General features: G+C 30.7%; 1 protein-coding gene and 3 long non-coding RNA genes across 4 annotated transcripts; 2 read left to right on the forward strand and 2 right to left on the reverse strand.

Moving 5' to 3' along the window:
- Positions 1 to 1,610: 1,610 nt before the first annotated feature.
- LOC116403792 lies at positions 1,611 to 4,118 on the reverse strand. The gene is made up of 2 exons (XR_004216630.1): positions 3,980 to 4,118; positions 1,611 to 1,912 (listed from the first exon to the last, which is right to left on the reverse strand). It is a non-coding gene; the product is annotated as an uncharacterized LOC116403792 (long non-coding RNA).
- A 27-nt stretch (positions 4,119 to 4,145) lies between these two features.
- On the forward strand, positions 4,146 to 6,143 carry LOC105435975. The gene is made up of 2 exons (XR_969963.2): positions 4,146 to 4,283; positions 5,822 to 6,143. It is a non-coding gene; the product is annotated as an uncharacterized LOC105435975 (long non-coding RNA).
- LOC116403790 lies at positions 6,088 to 8,403 on the reverse strand. Its single transcript, XR_004216623.1, has 2 exons — positions 6,449 to 8,403; positions 6,088 to 6,339 (listed from the first exon to the last, which is right to left on the reverse strand). It is a non-coding gene; the product is annotated as an uncharacterized LOC116403790 (long non-coding RNA).
- A 2,474-nt stretch (positions 8,404 to 10,877) lies between these two features.
- Positions 10,878 to 12,922, forward strand: LOC101213077 (UDP-glucose iridoid glucosyltransferase). The gene is made up of 2 exons (XM_004153523.3): positions 10,878 to 11,417; positions 11,950 to 12,922. Exons 1-2 carry the CDS (start codon positions 10,943 to 10,945, stop codon positions 12,831 to 12,833), a joined length of 1,359 nt encoding a protein of 452 aa, XP_004153571.1. The 5' UTR covers positions 10,878 to 10,942; the 3' UTR covers positions 12,834 to 12,922.
- The last annotated feature ends 494 nt before the right edge of the window (positions 12,923 to 13,416 follow it).

Raw genomic sequence — 13,416 nt, forward strand, 5'->3', positions numbered from 1 at the left:
TTTCTTTCTTCGTTTTTCTTTTGTAAATTTTAAAAGTTGGGTTAATTTTATTTTGAAAGCAATTTTTAAAAAATTAGTTTCCAAAATTTAACTTTGATTTTTAAAAGATCAATAAAGACTACTGTAACTAAAAAAACAAAAAGGTTATAGATTTTGTGTTAGTTGAATTAGTTTTTCTCTATCTTATATTTATTTTGCCATTTTTTTTGTACACGTAAGATCGTTGTTTATTATTATTGTTGTTTATTTATTATTTAGGAATAGATATTTTCCAAACTTATCATGGGAAGAGAAAGAAATGAGGAAATTAGATATATAATAAATGATAGGGATCATAGTCCAAAAAACTTGTGGTTAATCAAGCTTTTCTTTTTTCACTTGAGTATAGCTTTAACACCTTGAAAACTATAAGTAATGTAAAAGATTTTTAAATTCATTCCAAATCTAAATATATAGAATGAATGCATTTAAAATTTTGTATACAATAATTGAAAAATAAAAGAAAATTAAATAGTTTACTAATTTAAGCTTTTAATTATAATTTGTAAATGGCAAATAAGTAATTTACCTCTAAATCCTAAATCCTAAAAGTTATGCCATTTAATTATGAATTCTTTTAACCTATAAGCTATTAGGTTAATTTTTTAGTTTGTTTGAATTCAAATAGTTGATTAATGATTCATTTTACACACTACCAAATAATTTTTAATAAATAAGTTCTAAAAACATAAAAAAAAAATCACACTAGCAATAAAGAAAAACTTCATACGGCGTGCAAACCTTATTCTCACATCATACTAAGCAACTATCCAAACCTTATGTCTAGTAATAAAGTGACAAATTCAAATAAGTAATGTATCTCGATGTATGAGGGTGCATGTGTCCCTCGTACATCCAAACTAAAATGGCAAAGAAAGAATAAAGGTCCTCGACTTTAATTACATCTCACTCTTATCATGAATAAGACATTTATGTTGGGCACTTAGATGGTTTGTTGAATATTTATGATTTAATTATTTAAATATATTTTTATGTGTGTATATGTTAGACAATTTTTTTTCTAGTAAAATGTTATTAAAATTTAATAAAATTTTGTCTTAATTTTTTAAATTAGTTTTTAACTTTTTTTTTTTTTTTAGTTTATGTTTACTACACTACAATATACTATGTATATTTTTTTTAAAAAATTACAAATTTTACTTTTTTTTTAATATATATAATGTTTAGATGATAAGTATATTGGGTGGACTAAGATTGGGCTTGTGTTTGGGCTTTGGGCCTGTTTTGATGAGGCTAAATTACACCCATCATAAATTACAAGAAGTTTAGTCATTAAAAAGAAATTAGTAGCTTTGTATATATAACTCAATTGATTAAGGTAAAATATCAACACAAGTTTGAATTTTCACACGTGTGCTTTTAGTTTCGAAAAAGATACAAAAATATATTCACATGGTAGACAAGTTGCAATTTACTCTCAAATGTGATATTTAAAAGGTATGAATTGTTTTAATTAAAATACTATCTTATAACTTGTAATTTGGGTTTTGTTCCATTTTAATCTCCCGTCCCTTCTAAATTTTAAAAAATATTTTTAACATTTTCAATTCTTCACACGAAATTTTTGGAGAATTTTGATTTGTGGAGTTGAACTTAAGTTGACATTATATTTGTGATGATTTGATATGACGTGGTTCGATCTCTAGTATTTGATCATCTGATTCTCTCTCGATTAGATGCTTACATTTGATTTGAGGAAACGAAACACGCGATGTTCTTGAAGTTATTGGAAGAAAGCTTGTATTTCTAAAGAAACTTCAATTTTCGAGGACAATCGACTTCATGAGTTAGGAAATCTTCTAGCTCTTGAGAGAATTCTCTTAGACTTTTTGAAGTAAAAAATTTCCAACCCCTGCAAATATAAAAAGAATTAAAAAATTTACAACCCTTGTAATATTATTTGTAGAGTTCTCTGGTTGGTAACTCATGGGCTAAACCCAAGTAAATAATATTTAATCTAACCAAAATAATTAACTTGATCCAACGGTCATAATGAAAACATGTGACATCATCCGAATGGACCAATTTATGTCTTCAATTTAAATTTGGAACATAGGTTAACTTTTTAATTAATCCCAAATTTAATTATTTGTATTTTCATCATTAATTTAGTAAATGACGTGACAATTTGTGATTCTTGTCAACAAATTTTATTCAACACTCATACATTTAAAATATATCTTTTCTAAAAAATCTTTAAATTAATGATTATATTTCACTTTTTTTAGGGTTTTTTTTCCAAAAAATATAATTTATCGGTAAAATATTTACACTAAATAATTTCAAAAATAGAAAAAACTCACATGACCAAAATAAAAAATACAAAAAATGATCCAATCACAACACGTCCATGTAATATATTTGGTATGTTTAGATTTGGCTATATAACCGTTTATATTTGGCTATGATATCTAACCAGATTTTTGGTTTAGATTTGACCGGCTAGATTTAGGTTCAAATCTAAATGAGTTTTTTTTCAATATTTTCTAGATCATTTAGATTTGGATAGAATTTGACCACTTAAATCTAAAACTATTATTTTTCAAGATTTTTTTTTATAGTTTAGATGTGGGGATCATTTAAATTGTCCAAATCTAAATGATTTTTTATAAAAAAATTTGATAATTTGTGCTTATCAAGTTGTATAAAATTATATAAAAATTTGGCTCTATATTTTTAAGCCATAAGTAAAAAAATATAGTAAATATATACTATGATAAGAAATGAAGCATATTTAGTAATTTTGAATCTATTTGATACATTTTGCTTTATAACGTTAATAGATAAATTTGTTAAATTGCTATGGTAAAATTAGGAAAATGTACCTAGGGAAGATTGTTTTTTTTTTTTCTTTTTCTTTTTTTTTTTGCCAATTTTGCAAAGTTATTTCATAAATATCCTTGATTGAAATTTGATGTATATAAAAGAAATGGTTTGTCAAAATCATTAAAAGAAATGTTAAAATTGAAATTTTTTAAAGAAAAAAAAGAATGTTTACCATGAATAATATGAAATAATTGGTTAAAGATGACACATATTCCTTCCTAGTTTGTATTTAAGAACAAATAAACTTATTGTTAATATTTCTAACCACATATTTGAACCTTAGAGTGTTTATTAGACATTTGATCACTTGAAGATAATTTGAGGATCAATCCAAAATTTTTGGATCCAAAATGAAATTTGTTCTAATTTTTTAAAACATACCTTTTTTAATTTGGATATTTTGTTTTGTTATCATTTATATAACTTTTTAAAAAATTATTCCACACATAGGTTGATCTCAATTCTCCATTACCATAGAAAAGCAAAGAACAAAAAAACCTAAATCTAAACCTAAATGGGTGAAAGCCAAGAAAAATTAAAGTGAGTGAAATTAGGAAAAACTTAAATTTGAAAGAGTGAGATTTAATCCATGTGCCATCACTAGGAGTCTTTTGATAATGTATGTTTGCAATGACTTAATTAAGAAAAATAAGTTTAGGATTATTTGATGGACACTGTAATTGGATAGAATTGTAATGTAAAGTAATAAAAAAAATTTAAGTTTAGACGGACTCAGTTTGTAATATAAAATTTGTCATGTTTTAACACTTTTTTATTGTAATATAATATAAATTTTTACCATATTTGTTCCGTCTATTAGTCCCACTTTTTAATACTCTCCGATTTCCATTAATCTTAAATATTATTACATCTCACCTCTTGATTACAAGTACTGTTTTATTTCATTTTGAGCATAAATTTTATAAAACACATTTTTTAAGTGTTGAAATAAAATTTGAAATAACAAGAAAAAGAAAGCTTCGGTACTAGCAAATTGGTAGTACACTCACAACTTTATTTGATAGTACAATTTCAACTTCATTATTTCATTGCAATCCAAACAAAATGTACCAAAAAGAAAATGGAAACTCACATGACATTTTATTGGGGAAAGACGATAGAGATCCTCTTCCCCGGTTGGCCTGGTCGGAGCTTTTTCTCCTCAGTCATCGTTTTAATTTTTGTTTTTCTCCTTGCCTTCACCGTGGAGTGGCTCTCACACACTAAATTCACCACCTCCGCCATGGACAACCTCACTGCCGGCCTGGTTCAGACCATTCTTTACGGCATTCGAGTGGGGTTGGCTTTCATCGTTATGTTGGCGGTCATGTCATATAACGTGGGAATTTTGCTAGCGGCAGTGACTGGATATTCGATCGGGTTCTTGGTTTATGGGAGTAAGATATTTAATCGATCAAAAATTGATCCAAATCTAAATTTAGATTCTCTTGATCTTCCACCACTCAATTGTTAGCATAAAGAATTAATTAAGATAGTTTGTCTTGTTTTATATGAATTTCAATTTTAGTTTGTTTTGTTTTATATGAATTTCAATTTTAGTTTATTCTGTTTTACATGAATTTCAATTTTTTATCGACCAAATTTACTTAGATAATCTATCTCTTTTGAATTTTGAAGTTGGAAGAATTTTAATTACTTAAATTAAATTTTATTTTCATAAAAAAATTAATTTTATATTTAGTATTTTGTTGAGATACTAATAAATATAAAAGAGTTTAACTATAATAATTTTCTAAAAATGAATATGTTAATTGAACATTGGGGAAGTTTATATTCTCTTTATATTTTTAGTATACTTTATCTTCGTTACTTTTTGGTAATTATCTTAGTCTCCTTATTATGAAACTTTTTGTTTTAATGAATATATACCTTTTTCAACACTGTAAATGGAGATTGCAAAGAAATTTGCATCACACATCACACTACAACTGCAACTCGATAACTTGTAAACTCGAAAAAAACGATAAGCAAACTCATAAATCAAAACAAAATTAGACTTTCATCTTTCTAATCTTTTCTCTTTTAGGTGTTTTTGTACTTTGATATGGTTGAGATATTGAGAACAATCTTAAGACAATTTTACTCATCCTAGTGTTAGTGTTTGGAGACTAATTATTTTTGAGAATATAACATATTACTTTTTTTTAGAAGATCGAACTTTTTGGAATGATTTAAAAAATGAAGAGAAATACTTTTAAAAGAAAGTAAAAAAGTATAGAACACAACAAAAAAAAATTACTGAAATTGGAAGAGAATTGATTCATAAGAATTGTGAATAGTTTGTCATTTCTCTAAATGGATCATTTATTCTTTAGAAAATTGAAGGAATCTGACCTCCAAATCAATCCAATGAAATTCTTTTACCCACCTCCTAGTGGCCAATTAAATTCTCTAGAAAACTATCACCTCATATTTTATCCAATCAAAAGTTTTGATATGGATGAAGAATTAAAATTTGGCCTTTGGGTTTTGGCTCCAATTTCCTAACAATATTCAAATTGTCTTATTCTAAAATGAAAAGCACGTTTCATATATTTTAACTTCAATTACTATTTTAAAATTAGAGAAATTGCATCCCATCACAAAAATATTTAGAAAAAAATAGTTTATGATATTTTTTTTATATATTGCGAATATGACAAATATGACAAGTAATTAATGTAACAAACAACTATTTGACCAATATTGAAGGGCCACATAAGGCTATTAGAGGTTTATCGACTTTTAAATTTGCTACTTTTACAATTTAAAAAATGTAGTGAAATAAACTCTATTATCATTAAAAAAATCTTGCTACTTTTGTGGACACTCCTTAATCACTACAAGAACTTGGTAGTTTCCCGACGCAGTACGACGTCGGGATGATTACAAAAAGCATCGGGCACATCTTTTCTGACGTTCTCTTCAACTTCAGGAAATACATCGAAAAAATTGTGTCAGGAGACCCATTCCCCATGCAATACAAAGATGCGTTGGGATTGACTTTTCCCCAACGTTCATTTGACCGACGACATCAATGTGTTGGGGTAACCTATATGACTCTGCCAACGTCCTCGTGAACATCGGGAGAAGGTGTTTCCCGACGCTACGTCGTGGAATCTATCCTTGATGCCATCTTACATGTGTCGCGGAAAGACCTATTTACTGATGCAGTTTGTGCGCTGGAAATAATAATTCTAGTTTTTTTTTAATTATTATCTTTTAAATTTTAAATTTTTTGTTTCGATTGTAGTTTCTATTCGATTCCAATTCGACTTAATTTAAATAAAAACTGAACAACCAAAATAGTAAATAATATATCCAAATCAAAATTGTATTATAATTAAATAAACATTTGTCGTAAGAACACAGTTTCAAATTTGTTAAAAAAATTACATGAAAAAGAAAATTAAAATAATTTAGCTGCGAGCACTATATTGAACAAGTCCACACCTACAACGACAAAAAATTAAATTTAGATATATATAATGCTAATATAACTAATAATGCATAGTAAACAACGTTAAAGTTCAAAAATACGTATCGTAAGTTCTCCACTCACGGTTCTCTCTATGCTCGACTCATTTCTCCAATATTCTTCATCATTTCTTCCATTTGTTTATACTGCAACTTAGATATCCTTCTCTGCTCTTCAATCACGTGTTTAGCTTCTTGAAGCTCGAGTCTTTGTTGCTTAATAAGATCTGCATTAGCTTGTTCGACCACTGTAGAATGCGAACATGTGGTCGAAGAACTGCTAGCAGGACTCTTGCAAGACTTTTTTTTTTTTAATGAAATAACATTAATCTTAAATGTTATTACATCTCAACTCTTAATCTCAAGTGTTGTTTTATTTCCTTTCGAGCATAAATTTTATAAGACACATTCTTTAAGTGTTCAAATAAAATGTGAAATAATAAAAAAAGAAAGCTTCAGTACTAGCAAATTTGTAGTACACTCACAGCTTTATTTGATAGTACAATTTCAAATTCATTATTTGATAGTACAATTTCAACTTCATTATTTGATTGCAATCAAACAATGGAAACCCACATGACATTTTATTGGGGAAAGACGATAGAGATCCTCTTTCCTGGTTGCTTTTTCTCCTCAGTCATCGCTTTAATTTTTGTTTTTCTCCTTGCCTTCATCGTGGAGTGGCTCTCACACACTAAATTCCCCACATCCGCCATGGGCAACCTCACTGCCAGCCTGGTTCATACCACTCTTTACTACGTTAGAGTGGGGTTGGCTTTCATCATTACGTTGGCGGTCATGTAATATAATGTGGGAATTTTGCTAGAGGCGGTGATCGGATATTCGATTGGGTTCTTGGTTTATGGGAGTAAGATATCTAGTCGATCGAAAATTGATCTGTATCTAAATTTAGATTCTCTCGATCTTCCACCACTCAATTGTTAGTATAGAGAATTAATTAAGATAGCTTGTTTTGTTTTAATTTATATGAATTTCAATTTTTTATCAAACGATTTTATTTAGATAATCTATCTCTTTTGCAAAGTAAACAACGTTAAAGTTCAAAAATAAGTACAGCAAGTTCTCCACTTACGGTTCTCTCTATGGCCGACTCATTTCATCAATCTTTTTCATCATTTCTTCCATTTGTTTATACTGCAACTCGAACATCCTTCTCTACCTTTCAATCACGTGTTTAGCTTCTTGAAGCTCTCAATGAAGACTACATTAGCTTGTTCTTCGACCGTTGTAGAATGCAAACATGTGGTCGAAGAACTACTAGCAACACTGTTATGAGACTTGGACCTGGGTCCCCAACCAAGACCTTTTGAGTAGCTTGGACACTTACCCAAAACGATCTCGTAAATATCATCCTCAAAGAGTGGCTGAGAAACCTCTGGGGTACGCTAGGACTGAAGTTTCAGCATTTGACTTTGCGACAGATAAAATTTTATGTAAGTTATGAATCGGAGAAGTATAAGTACAAAATTAAGACAAAATCAAATTTAAACTTACATGCGCATTTGCATCCGCCTGTGAAATAAATTGTCCATTACGAGCGTGGGTTTCTCTTAATAATTCCAGACCTCATTCTTCAGCGAGATCATGCTGTCATTATAAAAACGACTTCATCATGATTGTAAGACTGCTTCTGCCTAGCAACCTTGTTCGTTTGTGATTGCTCCTGCATGAAAATGTTTGTTAAAAGTACACACGCGTTAAGAAAATTAAGTGAAATAACACATACCATTGCAATTTGTAGATCTCACCTGAAATGCACAGCTCATGTAGTGATCGCACAGTAAGTGTCAACCTTCCATATGTCCCACCAATATGTTAGGTGGGTTGGCATGTGCCTGTTTTGGGTTGATGTTTGAAATGTCTATAACAGTCGACCCTGAACTCTTTGAAAGATGTGAAGACTATTCAGAACAATCAGGGTATAACTCACTACGAGCTTCATACAATAAGTCCTTAAATATGTTTTCTGTTTCTTCTTCTATATCTACCCCAATATTGAAGGGCATCTCATTCTCCAAACCTTCATCTATTTTTCGTTCTTGTTCAATCGTAGCTTGTAAATCATTAAGCATACCAAACATCTCATCTTTTTCATCAAAAGGGTTACTACTAGTTCCTTCATCAAAGGGGTTACTACTGGTTCTTTTATCAAACCTTTCAATACTTCTATGGAAGTTCACTGCCTCTCCACGATACAACTATTTTGTATAGGATGGGGATATTTCGATGGTCAATAGATGTCGCTCCACTTCCTCTAATGAGTACCAATTTGAGTTCATACATCTCTTATATGGACACCTTATTCGTCCGTAAGCATCAATGTGGAGCTTGACAATCTAACTAATAACTTATTCCTAACTTTCATCCAACCCTTGTCCATCGTTAAAGACCTAAAACATAAATATGTTTGATCATTAGTCCTATATTCCCCCAAACCCTAAACTTAATTACTCGATGAATAAGCTATGCTAAATCCTACCAATCTTTTAACTGAAGCTAAGTTCAAACTACGAAGGCTAGCATAACTGCATGATAGCCTGAGTAGACTAACCAAACACCCTATTATATCTAATTAATTCTAAATCAAGTTTGCACTAAAAAGAAGAGACTATCATAACTAATTGCAGGATAGCGATAAGAAATCAACAACAAATTCTTAGTAGTTCTAACAAACGAAACTGTTAAAAAATAAACAACAATAAAATTTGAACTAAATGCTACAACCTCCCACCCCTTCAATTTTCTATTAACCCCTTCTCTACCTAAAAGTTCCAATTCAACCGACCCCTTCTTTAACTTTCAATTCACTCCCCCTCCATTAATTTTTTATTCACCCCTCTTTAATTTTTAATTCAACACCCCCTCCTTAAAAATTATAATCCAATCCTAAACCCTCTTTAATTTTCAATTCAATGATTCTACAACCCCTCCTAGAACATAATATTATTCCTAAAACATAATTTCAAATTCAAATAATAATTTCTAGTCTAAACAAAAATAAATTACATTAAAACTAATATAAAACAAACCTACTCACCAATATGCGACAATGAGCGACGAAAGACGATGACAACGAAATGGCGATGAACGGCAAAGAGGTGAGAACTCTTCTTCTTCTTGGTCTCCCTCCCTCTCTCTCGTTTTCTTTCTCTTTTCTCTTTCAATTCTATTTTACATAATGATTTATTAAAAGGAAAACTCTCGACGCTGCACGAAAAACATCAGGATGGCCAACATATTTTTGACACATCACTAATGGTGTCGGAAATATGTACCCTTTTTCCCAACATCTCTGTCGTCGCGTCGGAGGATGGCCAACGATACAATTAATGTTTTGCCCTTACTCGACGCGACACTGTATAATTAATATGTATTATCATTTTTTCCAACGTTTCTAACGTGACGTCGAAGGAAATCTAATGGTATAATTAATTATTCCAGGCAGTCCTGGCATGCCTTATCATGTATCGGGAACAGACACCCCCTCTGATGTTGGACTTGGTGTGTTGAAAGAGACCTCCTTCTAGCAACGTTTCGTTTTCCGATAAATTTTTATGCGTCGAAAAAATCCCAATTTCTTGTAATATAAAATTAATAAAAAATATCGATAGCAAGTTTTGGTTTGGATTGTCTTTTTAAATATTTATAAATATTTTTTTTTAGTATATCCTAAATTTTTTGACAATGTTTCAAGAATATATAGAATTGAAAATAAAATCAAATATCTATCAAAATTATATTTTAATATGTGATATCTTAATTTTTACTGTATTGGCTCAGTAGATGTTTTTTTAAATTTTATTTTTAAACAAAATACACTAAGTCTCAATCCATGTTTAATTTTCTTACAACAATCACTTTCTAGCCTAAAAAATATTTCTAACCCCTAACTTTTAATAGGAAAAAAAAAAAAAACAATTCATTCTAATTATATGCTTTTAATTTTATAATCCTAACCATTCCTTAGTCTTTAAATTTTACGAGTAATATTTAATCCTTTAGACTTTACTATTTACAGTGATTTGGTCTGGTCTATCATAGGTATGATTTAATATGATATCTTACACATATAATTAAGTTTATAAATGTAATTTATGGAAAGTCCAATATATATAAAACCTATAGGAACACTAAGTGGTTATGTAATAAAAACCAATACTTAACTTTAATGAAAATTTTCACTTATAAAACCAAATATCATATAAAAGTATAATTGAATTAACTAGTTGCTAGCTTACTAAAGCTTAGCGATTAAACTGCACTTACAAATCTAAAAATATAGAAACTAAATTGTTATCCACACCATGGGTTATTTCTTTCAACCTCGTTTTTTTTATGATATCTAGAAGACACGATCTGTTTGTCAGCACCTTCACATGCAAGTTCAATAACAACAAGAACAAAAAACCAAAACAGCTCCAGTAGTGGGTTTTGGTTGTGTCAGCAGCTGGCAAACTACTGATAATGTTTTCACACTAATTAAAGCTCCATTATTTAAAACCCCTTTGCTTCTTCTTCTTCTTCTTCTTCTTGTGAATGAAAAAGAGAAAGAAAAATAATGGAGAAGACAAGAGAAGTTGCAAAACACGGACGTTTACTACTTGTGCCATGTCCATACCAAGGCCATATTAACCCAATGCTTAATCTAGCAACATACCTACACAGAAACGGCTTCTCTATAACCATTGCTCATACATCCTTCAATTCCCCAAACCCTAATCGTCATCCGGAGTTCACATTCATCTGCCTCAATGACTGCCTAGCCGATGACCTTGTCGCATCTTTGGATATCGCCATCTTGTTGCTCACTGTCAACAATAATTGCAAGGCTAGCTTGGAGGAAGCCATGGCCACTGTCCTTAGAGACGTTGTGTGTGTAATACACGATGAGATCATGACCTTTTGTGCGGAGGTGGCTAGCAGTTTTGGGGTTCGGAGTTTGGTGCTTCGAACAAACAGCGTATCGACGTGTATTGGTCGCTCCGTCGTTTTGCAACTTCATGCGGAGGGTCGACTTCCTCTACTCGATCAAGGTATATGGAAATGTATATTGTTCATTTTCATTATTTTACCTCTTTTTTACTTTTTAGTTGCTGGATTTTGATTCTAATTTTTTTTTTTTTTTTGTCATGAGTTTCAAAATATAATTATTCTCGAGTTTTGAGTTCAAGTTTTGTTTTGGTTTGTTTCATAGCAAGATTTAATTTTAAGATTTTACAATGTTATACCTTTAGTTTCGGTTTCTGAAGTTTTTATAAAATTGAAACTTTGATCTATCAAGTTTAACAAATCAATTTGAAAGATCATAAACATCATATAGATCAAAATAACTTCAAAATAAAAAGTAGAAAAAACTTAATACTTTGTATCAAGATAAGCTGAATAGATGTTATTTCTATTGATTTTGAGATAGGTAGAACTCTATGTTATCTAATGTGAAAACAGAACTCGATCTAGAAAAGATAAGTATATTTTATCTAATATACCTCTATATATATACTGCATATTTAAAAGAATTATATAAAATAATCTCTCAAACTGATTCTCACAATAATTATTTAATAGGGTTCATGGAAGATGAGGTACCAAATCTCCATCCTTTGAGATACAAAGACTTACCAATCTCAGCCTTTTCAGATATCTCCCAATCAACAAAACTAGTCCACAAAATGCACGATCTCACCACTTCTTCAGGTGTGATTTGGAACACAATCCCATTTCTTGAACCATCCGAATTCACCAAATTCAAAGCCAATATTTGCAACCAAATCCCTATTTTTGCAATTGGCCCAATCCACAAGATTTCCCCAACCTCATCTTCTTCAAGTTTGCTCAATGAAGACTACACTTGCCTCCCATGGCTCCACAAACAACCTCCCAACTCAGTCATCTATGTCAGCTTGGGCAGTGTTGCCCTCTTAACAAACCATGAACTCCAAGAGATGGCTTGGGGGTTGGTTAATAGCAATCAACCATTCTTGTGTGTCGTTCGCCCTGGCTCCGTTCGAGGCTCGGATGGGATCGGATTTGTTTTGGAAGAGTTTCAAAAGAAGGCTGGAGATAGAGGGTGTATTGTGGAATGGGCTCCACAAAAGGAAGTGTTGGCTCATAGGGCTGTAGGTGGATTTTTGAGCCATTGTGGTTGGAATTCTACACTTGAGAGTTTGAGTGAGGGTGTTCCAATGTTATGTAAGCCTTATTCAGGAGATCAAAGAGGGAATGCAAGGTATATTAGTTGTGTTTGGAGAGTGGGGTTGACTTTGGAAGGTCATGAGTTGAAAAGAAATGAAGTGGAAAAGGGTATTAGAAAATTGATGGTGGAAGAAGAAGGGAGGAAAATGAGAGAAAGAGCAATGGATTTCAAGAGAAGAATTGAAGATTGTTTAAGGGAAGGTGGCTCCTGTTCTCGTAACTTGAGAGAGCTTGTTGATTTCATTATGTCTTCTTAGATCAACCTCTCTTCTTAATGAACCTCTATTATTTTAACTTAAGTATGTTGAAATCTTCTCAATGAACCTCTATTATTTTAACTTAAGTATGTTGAAATCTTCTTAATCAACCTCTATTATTTTAACTAAGTATGTTGAAATTAACGTGATGATCAATAATATTGTCTAGCTATATTGAAAGTAATTAACAGCAAAAAAAGCTAAAGAAATAGAAAGAACAAATAACACATAATGTTTTGTTAACCCGGTTCAGAAAATACTACATATATCTATATCTTTGCCTAAAGAGTTTAGCTCAGATGAGAAATATTATTAAGATTCAAATGAACAAGCAACAACACTCTTAAGTTATAACAAAAACTTAATCGAAGACAAGCTCCCCTGAATTTGTGTTTAAATCTTTTTGAAGATAAACTCAGGCCCCCTGAATTCATTGACCGCAATTCAACTATTTCAGTTTTCTTTCATATTTATTGTCAACCGTTGCAGTGTAAAAACCACTTGTAGAACTTCAGTATATATCATTATAAAGAAGGCAATTCGACTACCTTCACGAATAATAAGTCTCCAAGAGAGGACTTAT

Source organism: Cucumis sativus, chromosome 1 (genome assembly GCF_000004075.3).
Source record: "Cucumis sativus cultivar 9930 chromosome 1, Cucumber_9930_V3, whole genome shotgun sequence".
Lineage (NCBI taxonomy): Eukaryota > Viridiplantae > Streptophyta > Magnoliopsida > Cucurbitales > Cucurbitaceae > Cucumis > Cucumis sativus.

What these genes read in the sequence shown, in the direction of transcription:
- LOC101213077 (XM_004153523.3), top strand. Translation starts at nt 10,943, where the DNA reads ATGGAGAAGACAAGAGAAGTTGCAAAACACGGACGTTTACTACTTGTG. An exon ending in ACTTCCTCTACTCGATCAAG is followed by an intron (nt 11,418 to 11,949) that starts GTATATGGAAAT and finishes ATTATTTAATAG; the next exon opens with GGTTCATGGAAGATGAGGTA.